Here is a 25,503-nt window from a genome sequence, read left to right on the forward strand (position 1 = left end):
TTTAAATCCAAACAAAGGATCTGAACCCAACTGCTGGGAAAATATATTGCTTGAGAAGCTGTTGAAGTCAAAACCTCATTTTCAGTGTTTACTTAAACCCTATAAAATTACAGACCTTACATGTTTTATTTGTAAATGTAAGTAGATAGCACAGCACAATTTAAAAAGCGAATATGGTAATGATGATAAAGCGTAGTGCATCAGCACATGTCATAACAGCACTTGACTGGTTTTCATTCACGCAGGCAGGTTTCTCATTCCTGCACGTTGGCATGTACAGCTTATTATTTTTTTAATGAAGTTTTAGACATATACCCCCACTGTTCATTTATTTATTACACTAAAATGTGTATCAGTAATATGACAAGAAAACGTCCCTCACGCAGCCGTGATGTGCAAATGACTGCACAGTTAAAAGCCGCTAAGCATTGTATTTCCACACTAATGTAGTCTGAGCAACCAGATCTCAGATGTGTCCCCAATGTGTCTTGTGTGTGTGCACTTACTTAAGTACTTAGCACTTGATGAAGATCACACAGGACAGGAGAGACAATGTCCAATGTCTCGTGTGAGGGGGAGCTTTCCAAAGTCTGCAGAAGTCAACCTCTTGGGCAAGTAAATGGGCTGTAGGCACAACTGAGTAGAAAGAGTAGCCACATATTTGTCTCATTTATAAGATACCCAGTTTTGACAAAGACAATTTCCCATTTCAATTTCTCAAAAGAAAAAAGCAAACCAAGACAATTGTAAAGTATATATACACACCCACACGCACATATACGTGTATGTATGTGTGGACAATCTCTTCCTTCCAAAGAATAACATACTGTATCGATCTTCATTGATATTAAAATGAGACACACAGAAGAAACAACAAATATGACCTTTACAGAATATGATCATAATTTATTATTATAATAAAAGGTTTTCACTTCTGTAACTCATTACATTCACTACATCATAGAAGTTAACCAAATACTTAATTTTGGCTTGTGCTTTCTTACTCCCTTTGTCTCTATTAATCTGTATTTATCCACCTGTTGTTTGCTTTAACAATTAAACTGTTCATCTGAAAGATTTTTTATGTATAAATATTGTTAAATAGATAAAGTCTTGCACAAAGTCACCTCTTCAATATTTCCAATCTATTTAAGGAAAGCGCTCGAGCCTCGCTGCCTTTTTGTTTAGCTGCCCATTGCTGTGCCAAAGTAAATTACGATTTTAATATTCACGTTAAAAGAAATACGCGTTTCTTTTCGCCAAATTAGTTCATGTGATATGAATTATAAGAGGTTACAAATGTAACAAACCCGATTCTAAATAAGTTACTTTCCCCGTTCTTCGGACTGAAATAACGGGCAGCACCAAGCACCACATCCCAGTGGAAACTCGCTAACTACGGCAGCTAGTTGAATCCCACCGACCTGTATGGAAGCGTTTAGCATCACTAGCGGGGTGAGCGGAAGATTATTGGACAGTCTTCGTTTTAACTACTGGATGTGTATTTTTACACGCCAGTCTTAATATGTGTTTGTTTGTATAAAACCATCCCGCTCATCATTAAAGAATGTTTCCGAGCGCTATAGTTTGTGCTACAGCTAACCGTAACTTAAGTGTGGTCTTTTTTTTTTTTTTTTTTTTTTTTTTTTTTAAATAGAGCATTTTCAAAAATCATAAATTGATCTATTCTTCTGTATTAGCTAAAAGGCAGCCGTGGTGCTATCAGGTCATTAGCATTTTCCAAAATGCCGTGCTGGGATTTAATTTTTTTTTTTTTTTAACCTACCACGTCAATGTTGTGGTTTAGACAATAAGTTAGAGAAACTTCGCTACGTGGCACAGCTGTGCTGACCGTGTTTGCTCTGCCTCTAGGTTCATGCTGTGTGTCGGCAATCATGAGGAGCTTTATTGTTTTGCCACTGCTGCTGTTAAGCATTTATCGCGTCGCGTCGGCGCCCAAAGGTGTCACTGCTAGTCTAAAAGCAACGTGGAACATGACTCCTTTCCTGCTGGAGACAAGGTATTCTTCTGCAGACGCATGCTGCACCACACGCACAGCCCGGAGCTTAGTGTGCTACACATAGCATGCATCCCATCCTAAAATCAACATGCCCCGAAGACCTCTGAAAATAATAAACAGTACTGAAGACAGTATGATCGAAATGATTTCCTCCCTGGATCTAGCTTCGATTTCGCCAATTTCATTCTGCACTAAAGAAAAACACATTTAAGTGTTTTCCTTCCATAGAAGATAAACATTGTTGTATCTAATGTTCCCATGACTTTTCCACCCATGCTGTGAAAGTTGCAGTAAGTCTACCACTTGAATTTATTCAATACATTTTTGGAATGTAGCAGTTGGTGTTTTAGGAAGATTTGTAGATAGGCTACTCATAAACATGCCAAAAATGATAAATGGAATTAAGTTAGCATTTATTTCAGAGTTGCACTAATGTGCAGAATGACCAACCTACAGAGAAAAACAGGGTTTGTTGGGACAAATTAAGCGTAGTTAAAGTCACATACATATAATTCAGTCTTTGCTAATGACCCTTTCATTTCTTTTCTTCAGTGAGTTTATTGCAGAAGGTGGAAATGAGAAATTCTGGGAGTTTGTTGATACTGTGAAAGAACTCACCGTATATAAGCAGGGAGGTATGTTCATAATTCAGAATGTTGAACCTTAAAGTTTGGCCTCTTTTTTTGGTCAAATGTAACATTATTAATGCTGATGTTTCTCACAGAATCTGTGCGCTCTTACTACAACTTGATCCTTAAGAAAGCCGGACAGTTTCTGACAGGTCTTCAAGTCAGTCTTCTCAAATTTGCGCTGTCACTTCGATCGTACTCACCAGCCATACACGCGTCCCAGCAGGTATGTTGCAATTAAAATGGCAAGAAATGTACTGTTACAGAACAAGACAGCCATAAACAGTTGTATTATCGTTAGACCCAATAATTGGCCCGGATCAGCTGCCATCCTTAAGTGCTGTTTTTCTTAATTGCTTTGAGATAATCTATTCTGGGCAATATCACAACAGGTATTAATAACAGATGATTGTGTTTTCATACCTCGGTGGTTTCTGTTGAATTAAAATGTGTAATACCACCAGTATTGGAAAGGATTGGGCTTTTGTTTTGTATTAAGTTTGGTTCCTTAAAAGCTATTTGTGTGACCTTCAGAATCCTGGTTATTTGTGTCACTGTTATATTGTTGCGGTAGAAGTGGAATCAGCACCTTGGAGAGTGCCACTGTTCTGAACAGAATAAAAGCACAGCAATATCTCACAGCACATTTTTAATCTGTATTCAATATTGAAATCATGTAAACATAACTTTAGACGTTTTAGGGTTTAGAGGTAATTTAATTTTAAATACACATTCAAAGCCTTTGTGTTTGAGTTTCCCATTGCTCATCCCAGCCTTCAGTGTTGGTTATTCCTGCAGATTTTAATATGTCCAGGTTTTCATCAGCAAAACATGCACAGTGATAAAAGTATTAACATTACATTTTATTTGTGTTGTGTACAGCTGTCGCCATTGCTGTAAATATAAAGAAAGTAAGAAACCACTGACTTTAAGCTTGGTGTTGTCAGCTGTTCCAGGCATTTTCCTTATATTCAGTAACAGTCTGATGCTTCTGTTGACCGTGTCCTGTAAGTAGGAGAATACATAAAAGGATTGTGCTGACAGACCTGAGAAAGTTTTTAATGAAACTGGCGTCCATAGAGAATTACATTTAAAAGGATGCTGCTCAGTTGGCTGGCTCAGTCGATTACATTTGAAATACTGACTGACTCTCATTTTCGGTCCACTCCATGTACACAGTTGCTCCGGCTTTTTAAATGTCGTGGTTTCTGTAATGATGAGGAGAATATTTCATTTGGCGACAGTGATGCACTGCTTGATGAATTTCTTTAGTTTTAGAATGTGCTAAATTTTGCTGTGAGTAATGGGCGTTTTCTGGTGAAATGAAGTGTTGTGCCACACAGCGTAAATCGCTTCGGTGACTACTGGGGAATATAGAGAATAAATCAGTCGTGCAGCTGAGTTATCTCTGATTAACTTTGGCCTATTATGCGTAAACCACTGAGTGCATTTTCTCTCGTCTGCCTCTGTCAGATAGCTGATGATGAGCCGCCGCCTGAGTCTTGTCCCGCCTTTGTCTCCATTCATGGCCAACATAGTTGCAGTACCAAGGAAGTCAAGAAGCTCTTGAAAGGGGCTGCAGGCAGGTAACACATAATGGTGCTAATCTACCTTTTCTGCTCACCATGATGCTCAACATGCAGACACAAGAGGAAAGAGACAGTGGAGTGGAGATTGAAGATATTACATTGATATTCCCAAATGTTTTTAATACCATTTTGAAATGTTTGCAGGCCCAAACCATATTTGTTCAAGAATGACCACATATATCCGGGGGCCAATAAAACAGATGTCCCAGTCGTGATTCTATATGCTGAGATTGGAACCAAGAGGTTCACCAGTTTTCATAACGCACTGTCCAAGAAGGCTGAAGAGGGTACCTTAATGTATGTCCTGCGACACTTTGTAGTGGTGAGTAGGAGTACTTGAAATTCAAGTAGTTTCACGTTAACTTAGAGCTTCAGCTGTTCACATGCAAAGTCTGTTCTATAGGAAACACTTTACATACCACAGGCTTCTCTAACCTGCACTCTTACATTTTAATTTTGCAGCATCAATACCCTTAAATTTCCTTTCAAAAAATAGGAAAAGCCCAATGGTGAAGCAGTTAGGATGCAATATTTCCATTGTTCAAGAGGAGAGTAAACCGAGTCCTTCAAATCTACCCGGGAGCAAACACACATAGAATAAAACATGTCTGAAAGGTTTGAAAAGCTGAGGCAGTAAATCCTTCACAATTTGTCTTCCCGCTGGGAAACCTGCTCATAGTTTAGGCCTGTCTGCGTGCTTCATCCAAAAAAAATGCTCAACACCTCATGTAAGAGCGAGTCTCCGCATAATGTAGGTATGGCTCATATATCGATCTGTAGTTTTTCATACGTGTCATCATCCCACATCTTTTCAAGAAGTCGTCCATGTGGTAAGCAGAGTTACGATTGTTGCATCCAAGTAACGGCTGTGCTTATTCTTCTGCGAAGCATCCAAAGCTGCAGAAAATGCTCCTGTCTGGCTATGGTGTTGAGCTGGCTATCAAAAGCACAGAATACAAAGCCGTGGATGACACCAAAGTAAATGGTCAGTTGGAGACTAATCACCCACTCACAGCTGGATTTTTCTCTCAACGAGTCAGTAAAACTAATCTTTGGCTTTACAGACACAAAGACAGTTCTAAATGCCGAAGATGAGGATAGTGATGATGTACATGGATTTTTGTTTAAAACTTTGAGGTAAGTAGCTAATTTGTCTCTCGTCTTCTTAACTCCTTATCCCTTTCAGGGTCTTGGGAGGGGGGTAAACAGTGGGCGAAGGCAGGTTCCACCCCTGGATTAGTCGCGAGTTCATCGCGAGGGCTCTATAGCAATTGTGGGTTCCGTACCTTGCTCAAGGGTACCTCAGCAGTGCTCTAAAGGTGTTCTGGTCCCTTCACCGAATACCAGAGCACCTTCCAACAGACTGAGCCACCACCGCCCACAATTTGCTAATTTGTTAATAAGCTAATTTGTGTTGCATATTCATCTTTTTCTCATGTGGTCTGTGAAGCAGTTGACCCGCCTTATAGGACCAGTTTGTTCATCAATAACTGTTTAATTTTTTATTTTCTTTTTACAAGGAAATCTCATCCTGATTTGACAGAACAACTAGGTGAACTTCGCAGACATCTCTTGGAGAGCAGCAATGACATGGCTCCTCTGAAAGTGTGGGAAATGCAAGGTGAGTGTTAATTTTCAGTTGTTGCCTAATTAAAAATAAGTATCAACTTTCATTTTCTCTGTGGGATTCTATTCTTTTAAATGGGAAGAATTAACACCATTTCCATATGCTTATTAGCAGATCAGTGTTACTGTAGCACGTTTGTTCTTTGGGTTTCACAGATCTTAGTTTCCAGGCAGGCGCTAGAATCATGTCTGTTCCAAAGTTTGACTCTTTGAAGCTTATGCGAGAACTCAGTCAGAACTTTCCGAGCAAGGCCAGGTAAACCGATCCATCTTATTTTCTCTTTCTGCTTGGCTGGCTCAAATTTTTTGGTCCATTACAAAATTCATTTTTGCAGCCTCCCCTTATTTGTGATGATGTATCAGCATTATGTTCTGTAAAACAATTTTATCTTCTCTAAAACCTAATAAAATGAAATGTTCTTTCCTGTTCAACTTGTAAGAACATTTAAAAGTTGGAGTTTATAAGGAATTCGGTGAAAATCTACAAATCTCAAGGGCCCAGAAATTTAGAAAGCCGAAAAAGTTTTGTTATGTTTGCTGAGGATTTGTAAAAGCTGATGGTGGCTGTACACATTTAACTGTTCCCACAGATCACTGACAAGAGTGGCTGTAAAGCAGGAAATGAGAAAAGAAATAGAGGAAAACCAAAAGGTACGTCATTAAAGGCAGAATTGTAACACAACACCACAGGATTTTTTCTGTAATAAATCCTCAGAAATTGCCAGCAGGATTGTTTTTATTTTCTGACATAAATCCCATCAGTAACAACATCAAAATGAGGCACTTTATCTTTTTTTCCAGAACCTCACACCAAAGCCTTGCTCCTTTTTTGTTGTAATGTTCGTCAACATTTTAATTTAGAAAAGGAACAACAACTGTGTGGATTCTACATTCATTTTGTCGGTTTAAACATGTTCTTTCAGCATCTCAGTGAGACCATTGGTGCTCACCCGGGTGACGGAGAGCTCTTCATCAATGGATTGCACATTGATTTGGACATTCACAACCCTTTCAGGTGGGATTCCAGCAGGGGGGCACAAGGCTCTCCCCAGGAAAGCTCAAATCAATGCATTCTCTCAGTTACCCAATAAGAACTTAGCCTGAAGTATTGCCACATTGACTTTATATTGAAAAGAAACCTCTGTTGCTGTGTTTCTGCAGCATCTTGGACATTCTGAGAAGAGAAGCTAGGATTTTAGAGGGGCTTTATAGTCTGGGAATAAAAGGAGAACATCAGGCCGATCTGTTAAAATTACCAGTGAACACCATAGATGACAGCTATGCCCTGGATATTCGACATCCTGCTATAATGGTGAGTCCGGTCAAATATCTTTATTGTATATAATAGAGCTGTTCTGTAAATATTGTTTGTTGTTTGTGTACTCGCACAACAGTGGAACTAAATGTATCTGTCCGTATGCCACCCCATCGGCTCTCTTTTCTAATGTTCTAAAAAATGTGCTGTTTAAATTATATTATTAGGCTTATCCAGCTACAAGGTCTGTTGTGGAAGCTGATTTGTGTTGGAGGCATACTGATTGAGGATTGGAACAGGGGTTTAAGGGAACCATTGACCCACATGAATGTTTAACTTGTTCCATTTCTGTAGGTCAAACTGATGGTGAACGGCAAAACCGTTATATTGCTACCTCTTACTGCTGCAATTCTAGTTTGTAACATTTTATAACCACTGAATGCACTTAGAAATGTTTCAGAAAGTCCCTCTCTATCTTGAAGTGAGCCCTCTACCCTGGGCCGCCTCTGTACTGCTGGCATTTTAAAATGAGATTTTCAATCATGCCCTCTCACTTTTTCATGCAATTTTTAGTGGATGAATGACATAGAGAATGACCCTGCATACCGCAGCTGGCCATCAGGGGTACAAGAACTCCTCAGAGCTACTTTTCCTGGAGTCATTCGACAAATCCGGCGCAATTTCTTTAACCTGGTGAGTTCTCCAGATTAAGCTAGAATCATATAGTGATGGGGTTTAGAGTGGTAATTGTGCAGGTGTGTTTGCCCTTTACACTTAATCTCTGGTGGTCCTGACTCTTTTTTCTTATGTTATCGTGTATCTCATATTATTGTGCCACCTCTGTTGTTAGGTGCTGTTCCTTGATCCTGTGAAAGAAGAAAGTGTTGAGTTGATAAAACTAGCAGAACTCTTCTACAAACACAAAATCCCTTTGAGGTTGGTGCCACTGCTTTTTTGGTCATCTACTATTTGTGCTAGCTACCTCGTAATATGCCTCATACTACCTGCAAATAGAGTTCTAACATTTTCTCTCTTTCCAGAATTGGATTTGTGTTTGTTGTCAACACCAAAGATGAGATTGATGGCTTTTCAGATGCAGGGGTTGGGTTTTACAGGCTGCTGAATTACATTACAGACGAGTATGATTTATCTCAGGCTCTAATGTCCATGTTGTCAGTAAGTTGTCCCTGGTATAATCTCAATGTTTAAACGATGATAGCCAGTTCTAATTAGAGTTGCGACTCTCATGCAGTTGTACAACACTGTACATGTGGGGGAGACGCTGTCTGTGGAGGCAATCACTGAATACATGAAGAGAAAATTTCCCAAAGCCAATGCTAAACGGATTCTCGGAATAGAATCTGAATATGATGACCAACGTCAGGTAAAGTCAATGTAAAGCAGATATAATATGAATACATTCTGCAAGCTGACCTCCATGTTTTATTTGGTCAAGGATGGTGCCCTCTTCTACAGTAAAAGTGGGCTGGGCGCTCTGCCGCTAGCATTATTTAATGGGGTTGCGCTAAGCTCAGATGAGATGGACCCAGATGAGCTAGAAGCCATCATCCTGCAGCGCATAATGGACACCACCACCACCTTCCAGAGGGCTGTCTTTATGGTACTCTTATCTATGCAGAAAGTCACTTTTCAGTATGTGAACTGTTCAGAGACTCAGAGTAATTCAGAGTAATTTTATTAATCCCACGCTCTGGTGTTATATGGACTGCAGGGTCAGTTGACTGAAGGTGTAGATGTGGTGGACTATCTAATGGAGCAGCCAAATGTGGTTCCTCGGCTCAACCCTCGCATTCTAAGCACCGAACGTCACTACCTTGACTTCACTGCCAATCCAGGTGATATGTCATGCCAATTTAAATTCTATTTTCCTATCATTGTGCTACAGTCTATTTTAGATTTCACTTTTTTGTATTAATATCTGCAGTTGTGGATGAATGGGAGGATGCCACAATGTTTTCATACTTAGACATGAGAGACAAAACAGCTGTGTTGACAAGAAGAATGAAGTACTTTACAAATAACGGTAAGCAAACTTGACATTTTAGTTAGTTTGTTTTTTGCTTATAAGTGGAACAATAGTTATCAGTCTAAGTCACTCGATTGCCTCCGTGTTTGGACTAAGGCCACACAGTTTGCATTTACATGTTGAAAACCTACCTATGAGTGTTTTTCTTTTTAAACAAATAAAGAAATTGCTCTGCTATACTGATGAAAGAAAGTGTGAAATTGACCTTTGTTAAAGTAGATGTGCTGCATCTCCTGTGAGATAATTGCTGGGTCTGCTGTCTGGCTTTGGGCCAGCAGTCCTAATGGCCGCCACAGTTACATTTCACTGCTCATGCCTGGAGTGCAGATGTCTCAGTGAGGCTAATTTCCACCTTGTCTCTGTGGGCTAGTTGACCGGCTGATTGCCTGTTTTTCTGACTGTGGGGGAATTTAATTACAATTAATGATGATAATTATTTAGCATTATTTTTTACCCAACTCTTCAGCAGATGTCTCAGTCGCTCAAGAACGCCATTAGAATCTCATTTTCCTGCTCACTCCAGCTTACCAGTACATAAGGATAAGAGTAGACTTTTTAGGGATTAGTTGCTTTGGTCAAATACCACAGAAGGATGATGGTTGACTGTGAGATAGTAAACCATTAAAAACATATTTATGCACATCTGTAAGCTTCCCCACAGATCATGTACAATCATCTGGAGAGGGTAGTGTAGGAGTATAAGCAAGCATAAGCATCCCTGTTTATTGTGCTGCCAATATTTGCCTAATGCATTTTTATTTTTACTGGCCGCTATGCTGTGATGAATAACATCTACTACAACTGATCTGTTTATGATTACAATTATAATAGTGCCATCTGTAAAAAGATAAATAAATAAAATAAATATAGATTATAGAGTGCTGCAGTTTGAATTGAAAACTGTTTCATAGATGAGGATGGGATGAGTGCTGTGTCCATGTGGATTGTTGGTGATTTTGAGAAGGAGTCTGGAAGAAAACTTTTGCTTAGTGCTGTCAGACATATGGTGAGTAACATCGCTCTTTTGTTCATCCTTTGTACTGCGGTGCTTCCCTTGACGTATTCAGATGCCTCTAAAATGAAATGTACACTCTCGATACATGACAGATAAATGGAGTGTGATGTAGTATAGCTGGCATTTATTTTTTTTATTAATAATTTAAAAGGATTCTTCACTGGAGAACAAGCAGAACAAAAGAAAGCTTTTACCTGAAACATTAAAGTAATTAACACCCTCCGTGTGACTCCCAGTCTGTGGTATTTGTTTAAATTCTATTATTACTCTGTTTTTTGTGCGTGAGTAGAAGGCTGGCCGTGGAGTACGTGTGGGGGTGATAAATAACCCCTCAGGAAAGCCCAGTGAAGATAATACGTTGCTGTACAGGGCTATCTGGGCCGCTCTCATCACCCAGAAGAATAAAGCTGCAGCTGAGTTTGTGCAAAAATTGCTGAAAGAGGAGAGCAGCTGGATCCTCCAGCGGAGGACCAAGATTAAGGAACTACTCATTCAGGTGAAGGAAGGTTTAAAAATATATTTTTTTTATTCATGAAAGATGCATTTTACTTTGCAATTGTGTCATCACACAGTCTGGTTGGCTTTGATCAAGTCATAAAATATTGCGTACCATTTGATCATCACAGTGTTCCTCAGTCAGTCAGTGAGGAGGAAATAATCATTGTGATCATTTGGGGCAGAAAGGAGAGGCAGTTAGCAGATCATATTAAAGACTGGTCTTGGAGGTGATGACCACAAACCATTCCTCTTTGCATCCTTTCTGACTGGTTCTTGGCAAGTTTTGCATTTTTCCAGAGCCCTCACCATCAGTGGTAGCACAAAGCATTGTCAGCAGCCCACATGAGCTGCTCAGGTTGTGCAGCTCCTCCAAGGTGGCACATTCATATGTGTTGTTGCCAGAAGGTTTGCTTTGTCTCCCAGCACAGAGTCAAGAGTGTGCAGGAAATGCCAGGAGACAGAGCAGTGTTACCAGTAGAGGTTGTGTGCACTGTAGGGGGGCAGAAATTCACCAGCAGTACTGCTGTCTGCTCCTTTGTGCAAAGAGGCAAAAAAGGAACACCGCCAAAGCCCTGCAAGAATGACCTGCAGCAGGCCTCTTGTATGTATGTGTCTGCCAAACCTGTCAAAACAGACCCCACAGGGTGGATGGGGGCCCAATGTCCCCTCATTATGTGTAAATGATTTCAACAATACAATATAAAAACTATACAATACAGTAGAAAACCATGCAAATTCAGAAGTGGTTACTGGCCCTTTTATTATGGATAGTTACTCTGCAAAATGGAAGCAATATTAGATACCATTAATTTAAGTAGACTAGTTTAAACAGAATTCCTGAAGCTGATATAGAAACAGAGCTGATGGGAGCTAGATGTAACCACTTGTGTGCTGCTGTTTCCCTGCTGTAAGTCCACAGTTGGGGGAAATGGTGATTGATGAGCCTGTCTCGTCACTCCCCTCCTGAACATCAGCCAGCACTATGCCTTTTGAGCACGCGTTGATGCTCCACAGTCTGTGAATGCCAAGCCAAGCAGCCTACTCACTGTCAGTTCCACTTGATCCATCACAGGAGCAGTGCAAGATGGGCTCCACATGCTGAATCTTTAAGTAAAAAAATGCCAGACCTGCTGTCTCAGAGCTGAATATCTTAACTCCTGCTCGCTCTTTATGGTGGTTTGAGCCTTGTGCTAAGTCGAGCTTGACCATCGCTTTCTGGCAGTAAGTAGACTACAGCTTTTCATACTGCAGGGTGTGCAGTGTACACGTGCACACCATTGAAAAAACATGACACATGCAGCCTGTAATCAAAACTATCATCTACCACACTTTGTCACACTTAATCTGCATTTGATAGTGTGTACAACAAACTCCCCTCTAAAAACTGGGAAAAGCATAGCCTGGAAATAGCAACAGAATGATGGGTAGGAGGTGTTTGTGTGAGTTGAAGCTCAGAGTCGAGGGATATGAGTTTATTATTGGCTGCTAGACAGACTTGCTGACTGGATTGTGCTGACATTATTGGTATTTCGCCCGTTCTCTTGAGGAGAGGAGGAGAAACTAATAACCTGACACAAACCCACCACAGTTCTACAACTAATTTGTTATGGACAAAACATGGTCAAGACTTAATTATAGAGTTTCTGATAATAATTACAAATTGATTCATCTAATTTGCACCCATGTTCATTTCTTACATCTCGCGCTTGTGGCTGATGCTTGAAAGCCGAAGTTGTTTTGTTGGTGCCATTCATCAGTGATTGTCAATAATGCTTTTGCTCTACATACATCATTTCATATGCTGAGGCATTGCTCATGTTTTATTTTGATCATGCTGTAGAGGCAGAGAGATTCTTTAGCTCATCTGTCATTACACATTCTTTAGAACGATAGGAATTTACAATCCAATCAATGACCTAACCAAAGATTTGTTATTCTCCCGCAGGGCATGGATGAAGATGCCTTTGAGAAAAAGTTCAACACGCTGGAAGTGGATTTTATACGGAGTCAGCAAATGTTTTGTCAGAAAGTGCTCAAACTCAGTCCTGGACAACAGGCAGTAATCAGCAATGGCAGGGTGAGTGCGACTTGGACTCCTCAATAAGCCATACATTTCTGTTTCCATGATTGAATGGAATCTGTTGCAATAAAAGTTAATTTCTCTAAATCCCTCTTTTATTTTTACACATTTATTTAAATCTTATAGTGAAACGTCCTGTAAACTGTTGCACCTCGGCTGGTTTCGTGTTTGAGAGAGCTTTTATGATATTTGTTGTCAGATCAGCATGACTGTCTGTCAGAGGTCACACTGCGCACACACACACACACACACACACACACACTGTGTGTTATGTGACTGTCTGAATTTGCTGACCGTCTACGTGTGGACAGGGCTGATGACTGATGCTCGAGTTGCAGTGGTGCTGACAGAGAAAAATGCAGAGGGCAGCCTCTTATAGAAATTTTTATCATTCTGCATTTGTCTACTGCAGTAGCCAGACTTTGCTCAATAGAAAGGAAAGCAACAGAAAGGAGGTAAACACAGGGATTATTCAAGGTATTCAGTGAGTGTCATTATCTCCAAGCAGCAAATTGTTGAAGATCCAACCATGCTGTGCCTCTACTAATCCTCACTCTATCACGACAGTTCATAGTATGTGCATTCATTTCAATTGGAAAGTGAGTTTTTAATCAGATGAACATCAATTCAGAATAAATATAATCCAAAATCATGGACATGGAACCATAATACAATCTACTTACATCAACAAACAAAGATATCATATGCTGATAATGGAAGATTTCTCTTGAATGCTTTGCTGTCCTCCTGGTAGATACTTGGCCCATTTGAAGAGCAAGAAGAGTTCACTGCGGAGGATTTCCGTCTGCTGGAGAAGATGACACTGGGTGGTTGTGCAGAAAAAGTCAAAACCAAAGTTAGACAGATGGGGCTGAAACAAAAGCAGTATGTTTGCCTGTGTTATAATACGAGAACAAATATATTTCTTCTTTGAGAGTTAAAAATGTCTTATTTTCTCCATCTAATGACACCTATCTTGAACATACATATTTCATCTTGTGCCATTTTATCATGATGTGGAATGTTAAAATTGTAAATTGTATCTATATTTGACTGTCTGACTCATATTTTACTGATGTTTTCCCCCCCTTAGGGCCAGTGACTTAGTTATGAAAGTTGATGCTCTCCTATCTGCAGCACCCAAAGGAGAAGTCAGGAAGGAGGTCCACTTCATCAGAGACAGCCACAGGTGGGCATCTATTTTTCCCCATTGTTGACAGGAGGAAGGAAGTGCTTATTACCTTATTCTTATTAAAAGTGTACCCCAAATGGGAATTCACTCATTCTCTACTTACCACTGAATCACAGGAGCGGCAGTCTTAGTCCACAAAACATTTGGTTCCATGTATAAATGACTTAAAAAATAGAGTGTGCTACAAATGGTATCATCAAAACCTAGTGTTTAGCCTAATTTTCCACTCTGAGTTGTGTCCCCGTCCATGTATTTGATTGCACACAACCAGCAAGAGCTGGTGTGCACTGCAGAATACGGTCTGTCGCCCTTCTCTTGTGAATGAGCTCCTGCTGTCTGTTCTTTCCAGTGTGCTCCAGCTCTCCCCACGTGAAAACGAGTTGTTCTATGATGTTGTGGCCATTGTTGACCCCCTCACCAGGGCGGCACAGAAGATGTCCACTCTGCTGATTGTAAGCTGTGTTCCTGTGTCTCTTTTTCATTCTGTGAAAAACAGAGGGTACAAAGGAAAGTGTATAAGACATGAACTTCCCTGTTTGTCTGTTGTGGTGTCAGGAGTTTAGCATCAGATGAACATAACTGTTCGTGTACTGGAAACGATCTGGTGGTACTGGGAAACAAGGATGTGTGCACTCAATGCGGAGTTTTTTTAGTTGTCCGATGCTTGTGAGTCACAAAATGCAAAAAAAGAACTTTTATTATTTGCATTGGAAAGGTTGTTTAGAAGTGGAGCACTGTTTTTCATTAGTTTGCTCACGTTGCGTGCAGCACCTGCCACAGGCCTGTTTAGGTGTATAGAAAAATAGGAGTTACTGAGAAGTTGCAGTCAGCCAGTCAGACATCATTTTCAGTAGGTGTTTTCTTGTATGTACTGGGCCGTGCAGTGGAAGGGCTGCCAGTATCAGCAGAACACAATAACAGCACTAGTTTTGTTGCTTCTAGAAATATGGGAACTCTATTTTTTATGGATTAAAAAATATTTAGAAGTAATATTTAGGATATCATGGCAGTAAAATAAGAAGCTTGTGGCCATCTTTGTAGCAGCACTCAGGGTTAAGGTTCGTAAACGCTAACCACGTGCTTCTTCCATGTTTCCTGCAGGTGCTAGGTCAAGTGGTCAATATGAGACTGCAGATATTCATGAATTGCAGAGCCAAGTTGTCTGAGTTGCCCCTCAAGAGGTAAGTACCAGCTCCAGCAGTAATTAAATTTTCCTGTTTGCCTTGTTTGTGTGTCCTCAGCTGCTACAGACTTGGCACCTCAGCCACACACTTTCCCTTTTGTAAGATTATCGTGCACAGATGCAATCTGCTTAATAACACCACCTTATTGCTTTGGGCCTCCCGTTGCATCTCTGGGTAAATTGCTTACAGCTTGTACCGTTGCGGTTTGAGTGTTGTAGTAAAAACAGCAAAATAAGAAGCAATGTTTACGGCACTGAGTGATTGTGTGCTGTTGTTTCATTTAGGATTTTGATTTTCTATAATCTTTGGTTATTTTTTTGGATTGAGTCATATCTAGAATACATTTTAAATTAATTGAATTTGGAGCTGATAAAATAAGTTGATTGTGTTTTGTGCTGCTTCATTTGTTAAGAGTGGAGACTCATTTTAGTGTATCGCTACAACATCCATATTTATTTGATTTGAGATTCACTCTTTGGAGACATGCGCTGCAATGATAGTGTGTGTGTAGCAAGGCTAATGACTATTTTGTATTGATAGATATTTATCAGGTGCGTAATTTTTTTTCCCCAGGGGATTTCATATCCAGAGAGAGAGAGAGAGCGTGCCAATGAACACAGTTGTTTTTCAGCTCCTTATTTACAGTTGCTCTAAAATGTGCAGTGGTGGTATCTATCCACCGTCTCACCCCAGAGTCAGCAGTCTCTCTGACTGCATGTCTTTGATGATAGGAAAGCATTCTAAATAAACCAGTTAAATTGGTATTGTTCAGCATGTCACATGCTATCTGTATTCATTATGGCTCATCGATGTCAGAGGGCAGACTGAGAAAAAGGCAATTAGCATCAAGATTAGCATTAAGCCCAACATCTGCAGTGATGTAGGGTAGTATACAAAAAAGAATGTTCTTGATACATGGAATACTGCAGGTATTTTCTGTTGTTGGACTGGAAGACTCGGATGCTTGAATGTATTGGATTTCTCACTGTAAAGAGATTGAATGCATCCTGCTGTCACATCTTTCCTGTACTAGAAAGTGAACTGTTGCAAACAGTGTCATCATTTTGGTGCTTGCTGAAAAAGCCAATATGTTTGCTGGTTGAAACTGTTGACTTGGACTTAAAGCAAAAAAAAAGTCAACAGGACTTTAAGCATTTTTAGGCTTTCTATTCCTTAGTCATTTGTGTTGTTGAGCCAAGCTCCTAAAATATGACCACCTCTATTCTTTACAGCTTTTACCGCTTTGTCTTGGAGTCTGATGTGTCATTCCTGGCCAATGACACAGTGTCATCGGGTCCCTTTGCCCGCTTCATGGAAATCCCAGAGTCTCCCCTTCTCACCCTTAATATGATTACTCCAGAGAGCTGGATGGTTCAGGCTGTCCGCAGCCCTCATGACCTGGACAACATCCACCTGCAGGAGGTATCTCAGCCTTTAAGCATTCTCCTCATTCATTCCCTTAACTATTGCTGAGGTGGTGCTTTGTGCCTTTATGCCAGGTGAGCGGGGTTGTAACAGCAGAGTACGAGCTGGAGCACCTCTTATTGGAGGGGCACTGCTTCGACCTGTCAACTGGGCAACCTCCCCGTGGACTGCAATTTACCCTGGGCATGAGTCAAGACCCACTTACCTATGACACCATTGTCATGGCTAACCTGGTCAGCAGCATCTTTTAATTAACACATAAATGTCAGTGATGAATTGTAAAAAGAAACCACACGTAATTACCTTAGTCTAAATGTGGCTCCTGCAGTTAAATCTGACTCCAGATCCAGAAGTATCTTGGTCAACGTTTCTGTCTGAACATGTGTAGTTCTAAAATATAAAGCTGATTTTATTTTTTTTTTTATTGTTTTTCTTTGCCAACAACAGGGTTATTTCCAGTTGAAAGCCAATCCTGGGGCCTGGATCCTAAGATTACGTAAAGGAAGATCAGAAGATATCTACCAGATCCTCACGTGAGTTTTAATGCACAGTTGCTGGTAAATAATGGCTAGAAAATGATCACGTAAGTTGTAAAGGATCAGAATAGGGTGAAAAAAAATCTGGATCACTGATGTATCAAAATACTTCTATGTTGTAAACACTACACAATTGCTGAAAGCAGACAGTTAGTGAATAAAAATATAAAGTTGACTAGTGGTAGTCACGTCATCATGCCTAACCCTGAATATTAGGCACTGATAGGCTAGGAAAGCATATTTGACAACCTGCAGGATTGGAAGAGCAAATCAAATATTTGCAGTTTGGAAATATTTTAATGTTGTGCACGGAGACAGTGCTAGAGCAACATGCACTGTCTGCAAGATGGGATTCTGTGAGGTGGGAAGGAAAAATGCACCTTCAACACAAGCCACCACCTGAGAAACAAGCATCCAGCACAATTCTCTATATAGACTGCTGCAACTCAGGCAAAGACTGAGCTAACAGAAGTACCGTAGCTCTGTCTGATATATAGACATATTCTAGTTTGTTTCAGAAAAGATGCATTTTTCACGGTCATTTATCTGGCTATTTACTGCTCATTTGTTTTGTGTTAAAAATGGTACGTTTTGATACCATTGGTTCAATAATAATTAAAGCTGCAAGCAGCATTGTGCAGGCCCTCACACACTCATTGGGATGTGGTACAAAATGTGTACAGATTTTCACAAAGGTTGTCTGTAACTATCTCTCATCGTGGTACCGGTAGTTGTGAGAACCATCACTATGGTAACACAAAGATCTGCTGACTCTATTGCACCAATGGTTTTGATGAATGTGGTGAATTCTTTTCATCACACCAGAGAGATACAAGCGAGAGGAGAGCAGCACTATTAAAGGAATGACAGAGTGGAAAACTGATGCAGCTAGTCGCCTGCCTCATTTTCCACTAAAATATTTGCAGCCGAATGTGTTTTAGTTAAGATGACTGAAGCGTTGCTTTTTGTCAATGGTTGAATCGTCTCATTGTTGATTAATTGACTACATTGTAAGATGTTTTTTAAGGTCACCCGTTACTCTCCAGTTTTAAATAATCCTTAAAGTCCTAGTTGATGTGAGTTTGCATAAAGCAACTTGCCCTGCATGTGTTAGGCATTGTCTCTGCAGTCACAGATACTGTCCTTTCCTCACATAAGATTTAGGACACCTACAGCCCTCGGTCCTCAGGAATCATATCAGACAACCAAGATTTATTCCCCAATCCTCTTGGTGAAGCAAAGAGGTGATGTCATTTTTCACCTTGGCACTGTCATTATTCTTGTGGTTAGTGGCTCTCTGCTGTGGTTAGTTGGCCGATCAAGGTTCTGTGGGGAGTGTCTGTGCCTTTTCCCTCTCTTTTGCTGCCACTCTGCCTCACCCTGACAATAATAAATGAGATGGCGGCCTCTTTTCTGATGGGAGCAAGCTTGCAGGGTGATCAGCTGACACAAGTCCTAAACAAGGGCACAAACTACCTGCAAGACACTTTAAGGTGGGCCTTTAGGCCCGATGAAGACCGGGCATTTATCACAGAGGTGAGGATAGTTCTTCCCTTTAGCATATAACTGGATCATAATGACTTGCTGTGGCGGGCTTTATCTCTGGCTGAAGTATACTCGTTGGTCTGCCACTGTCGGATTCTGCACATCCTGCCTGTCAGAAGCACTTCCCCTCTGAGCAGATCATGTCTTGGGCAGTTACACGGAAAGGTCAGCATTACGTAGCCAATGCTATGTGGACCCTGTCATTAAATCTGCCACTGTAAACAGAATGGCCGGGAAGCAGTGATGGATAGAAACGTGGTAAGGTGATTGGTAATGATGATGGAGGGTAATGAATTTGCTCAGAGTGTGACCTTGGCTGCCGTCCCAGTATCTGCTGTTAAAGCACGCTCTTACTGTCTGTCCATTAGCTGCTGTTTTCTCCTCAATCAGACGAGCCTGCACTGTCAATTTGGCTGACTTGAGTAGTTCTGGAGATGTTTCACAGGACAAAGAGCCTGTATTTAGAGTCTGCGTGGGAGACGTAGCCTTCACCACGATCATTAATGTACAAAATGCAGCTATCTGAATCAGTGCTGGGTTTATTGCCGAGCGGGGGGGTTCTCATTTATTTTTCTGACTATGAATTATGGTCCGTATCATCATTAGGAAAAAAAATGAAAGCAAGTAATTCAAATCAGGACAAAAAGAGAAGTGGATATAAAATTTAAAGAAACAAAAAACGCTCATAAATTTACATCTCAGGATTGTGTAATTTTGGTGTGTTAAATTATGCAGCGTTTCTAACAAGTTTCAGTCAGAGTGCAGCTTCTGATTTTTGCAGGCACGATGGAACTGATTCTCCTGCTGATGCTGGTGATGTGGTAGTCGTCCTCAACAGTTTTCACAGCAAAATCATCAAAGTCAGAGTGAGTGTGATTTTAATGTGTTGATTGTCATTTAGTAGAGGATGTGCAAAGATTTTACTGCTCCTGGCAACCCGTGAAGCAGTTTTATTCTTTTGTTTTTGTTATTTTAGGTGCAAAAGAAGACTGATAAGATCAATGAAGATCTACTAAGTGAAAATAGTGAAAGCAAAGGCATCTGGGACTCCATAGCAAGGTGTGTGATGTATTTGGTTTTACAGCTACAGTAAAGTGTTTTTGTTTTATCCAGCGTAATCTGCTTGTCCCACTGAGTGACACATCAGTGAACTCATTGATCGGTAAGTTTCCTGATGTGGCTTCTGTCTTTAAACCATGTGCTTCAGGAGATCTCTTTCCTCCCCTCGTCCCAGGCTTCAATACTATGCTGTAAGATCTAGTCTTGCAAAAAATATGTGCTTTTGTAGGTATGTGTGCGCGTGTTTTCTGGTGTGGTTTTTCTTTACCCCTCTGTGTGATCCTGTCCTTTCTCTTTCTGCTTGCTGTGTGAAGTGTTTGGAGCACTTTTAAGACAAGGTAGGCAGTATTGCTGCGAACCCACTGAGAGCGGGAGATTCTCTCTCATCCTCATCAGCTTATAGTGTTTATTTGTTGGTTGCAAATGGTGCATCATGCATTTAACATGTAATCCATACAATAGTGACGTGCTGGTGGACACAGCAAGCACGTACTAATGATCACACAATGATCACAGTGCAGCTTCCTGTTTGCTTGTGTGGACTGAAGGAATTCCAACGTAAGCCGTGTGCTGTCCAACTGTTGATCTAGTTGATGCTGTGGGAGCCGAAGCGCCGCTGTCCTCCACTAATATCGGACGGACTCCGGGAGTTTGCTCAGGTGGATTATTTGCCATTTAGAGGCCTAAAGGTCTGTGATTGTGTTTACAGATGTCTTGAGGAATATTTGTCTGTGCCGGCGGTTTCCTATATGAGCTTCTCAGTCCAGCTGTGGTCAGGGCTGCATCTCTGTTCTCCACAGTAGAAAAGGGGTTTATCTGTTTGACATTGTTTTGATGGTTATATTATAGAGTTTCCCAGACTGCTCCTGGACACCCGCATACAAGTCATTTTAGTCTTGAATTTGTGGTGTTTTAAATATAGTAAATGGTGCTATACAGATAGTAATGTTCTGCCTCCCAGATCATTGTTTTTTGGGAACTGTTGTTTTGAAATTGGGAAAAAAACAGAAGTGGATTTTCCTGCAGGGAGTTCTCCACTGCTCAAGACTTGCCCAGGGTTTTGTTTGTAATTCCATATTATTGTGAGTGAGCAGCTCTCACCCGACCCTCTGAAGCTGCTTATCTGGTGGTGGGGGGCCCAGTGTACTGCTGGAGGCCGTTCATAATGGTTGGCTTAGTGATGGCAGACAGGTGGCACCCCCGCACCATGTCAGCGTGGGGCCGGTGACTCTCCCATAAACCAGCTGCTCAGCCAGGGCGCAGGGGACATTGGTAAAAGAAAATGGGAAACAAAATGCATCACTTCCTAGAGAGCTAGATCCAAGATCTAACTTTGCGTTTGGGTGTGAAACGATTTCCAGTTTTGTTCGCTCGCCTGTAGAGGACATGTAGAGACAGACAAGATGTCACCTTTGTCCCCGCACATCCCTCTCACTCACTGGTGTTTTCACAGAGCCTCGGGGCCGCGTCTGTGATTGAGATCCACAGACATTCCTTCACTCATCAGGAGACCTGAGCTGACAAGGACGCACAGTTTGAGTGCTGACACACAGACCCAAGAGCAAGAGTCCTGACTTGTGTACGTTAGACGTGCCCCTGCTCTCTGAGCCTCGCGTCATTAGCCTTGACACGTGTCTGTAATCAGAAGTGTAAAGTGGGAGGAAACTATTTTAGACAAAAATCAGACACTCTGAATGTGCTTGATAGCTGCAGGACGGCCAACGGAGCTTTTACTGTCTTTGTGTCGCCCACAGGAACAGTTGACTTCAACCTCTGATTCAACCCGTCAGATAATCCCAGATTACGATTTCATTTTAATTTCTTGCAATTCTTTCAATACAAGCACCCACAAAAGTAGCAGTCGGTGTGTGCTGGTGCTCTGAGCTCCATCTCTGTGTGGAGCAGACACACCCAGGACTCCACTCTCCTGTTTAACCTCCCGCTAAAGCTCAGCTTTTCTGGTCTAAAACAGTGCATGGCTGTTTACAGGATGCTGTCTATAGAACTGGAATGAATCCTGACTGCACCAACGCATGGCTGAGGTTCTCATTTGCTTATTTAATGTCCTTCAATCAAATCACATCTGCGTGATGGTTTTTACAGCATCACAGGTGGTGCTTCCCAGAAGGACGATGCGGAGGAGAAAGAGGATGTGCTGAACATCTTCTCTGTGGCATCAGGTCATCTGTATGAGCGATTTTTGAGGTCTGTGTTTAACTAATAGCTTATTTGGTTTACATAGTGTCCTTTTTTGACCTGTTCTTCCTCCATGTTATGTTTCCTAAAAGCTGAACTGTTTCCCTCAGAATAATGATGCTGTCTGTTCTTCGCCACACCAAAACCCCCGTCAAGTTCTGGTTCCTGAAAAACTACCTCTCCCCCTCTTTCAAGGTATCTCGCATCCCATCCTCTGACTTGGTGTTTGCCCAGACTAAGCTGCTCCCGGGAGTTAATCCATGACCAGTATCTGTTTACACCACCCTCCAGGAGATGTTTTCACCTGTGGTTATTTTGGGTGTGTCTAGGACACCATCTCTCACATGGCCCAGGCGTATGACTTCCAGTACGAGTTGGTGCAGTACAAGTGGCCCCGCTGGCTCCACCAGCAGACAGAGAAGCAGCGCATCATCTGGGGATACAAAATCCTCTTCCTGGATGTTCTGTTCCCTCTGGCTGTGGATAAGATCATCTTTGTGGATGCAGACCAAGTGAGTTTAAAACCAGAACTCCAGGATTTGAGCAGACGTGTGTGTGTAAGGAGAAGCGCGCTCCCGTCACATCGCTTCAGACTATCTCTGATATTAATTACTGATGATCAAACCAGATTTGTACCCTACAGAGTCTTTATAATGAAGTTGCCTAGGCAACAACACCTGGTGCTGAGGTCCGCACCATACCTTAGCTGGGTGCTAAGTGACGCTGCTAGTGTACATGCAAGAATGTTCTGTGCTGTTAATGTTTGAAGGTTATGGGTTCAAATGTGGCATTCAGAGATCTTTTTATATCAATGATGCACTGTGTGAAGTGTGAGGTGATCTTTATCAGCACTTGAGCACCTTCTCAGTACTTCACAGATGTTTCTCTTTCAGATTGTTCGAGCTGATCTGAAGGAACTGAGGGATTTAAACCTGCAGGGGGCTCCTTACGGCTACACACCATTTTGCGATAGCCGCGGAGAGATGGAAGGCTATCGCTTCTGGAAAGCTGGCTATTGGGCCTCGCATCTAGGGCACAGGAAATACCACATCAGGTACTGCAGCACCTGGATGTTGAGCACGTTCTGTAATTAACATCCTTGGTTCACCGAGAACATTGTGATGCTGCAACTTAAGATTTGTCAAAACAGTGCTGGCCAGTGCTCACATCATATTAAAAGGATAAATGTACTTGGCTGGCTCCTTTGCAATCTTAAGTTCCCCGTTTCCATAGTGACCGGAGCCCAGCAGACGTCGTCCTCGCGCTGCTAATTTCCTTAGTGATTTTTGCATACAGCCACAGTGAATATGGGATGGAGGGGGAATGCTCAGCTGGGCTCGTGGCTCCCGGTGCTCTCGCTGTCACTGCTAACGAGGAGCTCGAGTTCAGAGACCAGAACAGTTAAAGTGAGCTCGCTCTGCTGGACAAAACCATGCGGGTCATCAGTTTCTGTCTAATGTGAGGCTTCCTCTCTGGTTACTGTCCCTCTGTCTATCTGTCCTGCTCTCCCCTCCTGTCAGTGCTCTCTACGTGGTCGACTTGAAGAAGTTTCGGAAGATTGCGGCCGGGGACAGATTGCGGGGCCAGTATCAGGCTCTGAGCCAGGACCCCAACAGCCTCTCCAACCTGGACCAGGTACACAGCACAGGAAAAACATCCTTTTAGTAGATGAAGCCAAAGATTTTCTTTCCTTTTTTTAGGATCTTCCGAACAACATGATCCACCAGGTGGCCATCAAGTCTCTTCCTCAGGAGTGGCTGTGGTGTGAGACCTGGTGTGACGACGCCTCTAAAGCCAGAGCCAAAACCATAGACCTGGTGAGTCACCACCGTCCTGCTCGCTCTCATTTGTTACCAGGGCAGCACAGCGGCGCTGTCGTTATCACAGACGGGTCTGGGTTTGTTGTTGTGGCTCAGATCCTCACAGTTGTTGCATAAACTGTCAATTTCTAAAATGGCTCTGAGGAGATTTAATGCAGCACATTTTAAACAGGTTAGTTTGTAGTTGTAGCAGCTAACAGAGAGGAGAAGCACACCACTGTCAGACAGCCCAGGAGCGGCCCTGCAGTTTCCTAAACTGATTTAGAACATCAGTAGATGGGCTCCAGCACAGGCTGCAGTAATACGCATCGTCTCGTCCTGCTATAAGACACCACCAAGACATTTCCGAACATCCTTTTAACCGAATTGGAAATTTAATTAGGTTTAAATGGCCGCCACAGACTGTGCTGGGAATGGCAGCGTGATTTGTTGGGAGGAAGTGGCACTGGCAGCGCGCGCGTGTGATGTGTCTGCATTTTTTCTGCTGCAGTGTAATAACCCAAAGACAAAGGAGCCAAAGCTAACGGCCGCGGCGAGGATTGTTCCTGAGTGGGTCGAGTACGACAATGAAATCAAGCAGCTGCTGAGGCAGGCGCAGGACGACGCAGCCACACAAAGACCCTCCACTTCACAACAGAAAAAAGGTGAAGAGCAACACATCCGCTGCACGAGTTCCAAACTGTGGCAGCTGAGCTGCTCTCTGACAATTGTGTCATGGAAATTTCTGTCACCCACCCAGTAGAGAAGCAGCGTGATGAACTTTAGCGTCTGCCAGAACCATGCTGCTGCTGAGGAGGAGGAAGAGAAAGAGGGAGGAGGAGGAAGAGGAAGAGGAGGAGGGAGGATGAGGAGGAGGAGGAGGAGGAGACCACCTGCCAAGCTCAACGACACACGTCCATCTAAACCTGTCTGTGGAGCATTGCCATCTCCAGACAGAGAAGGAAGTATTTTCTGGTTTCACGTGCACTAAACTCCAGCTGTGATGGTGCGTTGTGCACCACAGTCGCAGTCAACAGTCTTAACGAGTGCGTGGTTTCCGCATTATTGGGTAAATGCGAGGAGTTAAAGAGCTGAACAACAGTCGGCACATGTTGCACTGAGCAAAGGGTCAGAAGGAGAACCGACGCCTCCGAGGACGTGATCTCAAAATGTATTTATTAAAAATGTTTTAATGTCTGTTTGTGATGAGTTTCTAAGACTTTAGCACCGCACATCCTTTTCTACTGTTGTTTTACTTCATTTTCAGTATCACGACTGTTTGGTAGCGAGAACCCGACCAGACGTTAACAGAGGCAGAGGAAGTGAAATGTTCCAGTTTGTGCCTGACGGTCTTAACGTCTTTCTTTTACAAAAAAAATCGCATTTTATAAGATTTCATTTTCTTGGTTTCACACTTGCATATGAATAATTTTGTTAAAAGCAGCCACCCGCCACATTTTCTTGTCCTAGTTTTGTCCATTTGGGTCCACATGCCAAGGCTACAAAGGAGTCCAGTTCAGGCGTCTGCATTCAGGATTTTTGGTTGATTTTGCCTTTGTTTCCAGCGCAGCAGGAGTGTTTCTCAGGAGTTCGACGGGTGTTGCTGCTAAGTTATTTTTTGGTTCGATAAAAAAAAGCTCTCAGGGGGAAGCTGCCTTCCACTCTGCTGCCTCAGACATGTTTATCTTACTGTCTGCTGGAGTTAAATAAATTTACTTTATTACAAAAGTGTCATTAGAGGAGTCTGAATGTTCTGTGGGTCGAGTCATCAAAGGTCTGCGCTGCCTAAGTGTGTGTGTCGACCAAAT

General features: G+C 42.0%; 1 protein-coding gene across 5 annotated transcripts; it reads left to right on the plus strand.

The window, feature by feature from the left end:
* Positions 1–1,372: 1,372 nt before the first annotated feature.
* uggt2 (UDP-glucose glycoprotein glucosyltransferase 2) lies at positions 1,373–25,426 on the plus strand. Of its 5 annotated transcripts, none has more exons than XM_057035981.1 (41): positions 1,375–1,455; positions 1,873–2,020; positions 2,573–2,655; positions 2,745–2,875; positions 4,123–4,235; positions 4,383–4,560; positions 5,127–5,223; positions 5,303–5,375; positions 5,759–5,859; positions 6,021–6,120; positions 6,455–6,515; positions 6,788–6,879; positions 7,026–7,176; positions 7,693–7,812; positions 7,970–8,055; positions 8,160–8,295; positions 8,372–8,503; positions 8,576–8,740; positions 8,852–8,975; positions 9,065–9,163; positions 10,078–10,172; positions 10,471–10,677; positions 12,625–12,756; positions 13,514–13,644; positions 13,853–13,948; positions 14,301–14,403; positions 15,053–15,132; positions 16,368–16,557; positions 16,635–16,793; positions 17,008–17,093; positions 19,423–19,507; positions 19,618–19,700; positions 20,015–20,038; positions 21,804–21,905; positions 22,007–22,091; positions 22,226–22,408; positions 22,790–22,950; positions 23,417–23,531; positions 23,597–23,713; positions 24,207–24,360; positions 24,456–25,426. In XM_057035981.1, the coding sequence occupies exons 2-41, from the start codon at positions 1,896–1,898 to the stop codon at positions 24,479–24,481; spliced, it is 4,581 nt and encodes a 1,526-aa protein (XP_056891961.1). In that variant the 5' UTR covers positions 1,375–1,455; positions 1,873–1,895; the 3' UTR covers positions 24,482–25,426. The 5 variants fall into 5 exon arrangements, with proteins under 5 accessions (XP_056891999.1, XP_056891961.1, XP_056891971.1 ...); XM_057035991.1 differs by having other exon boundaries at positions 24,459–25,426; XM_057036000.1 differs by lacking the exon at positions 20,015–20,038.
* The last annotated feature ends 77 nt before the right edge of the window (positions 25,427–25,503 follow it).

This window comes from Takifugu flavidus, chromosome 1 (assembly GCF_003711565.1).
Source record: "Takifugu flavidus isolate HTHZ2018 chromosome 1, ASM371156v2, whole genome shotgun sequence".
Lineage (NCBI taxonomy): Eukaryota > Metazoa > Chordata > Actinopteri > Tetraodontiformes > Tetraodontidae > Takifugu > Takifugu flavidus.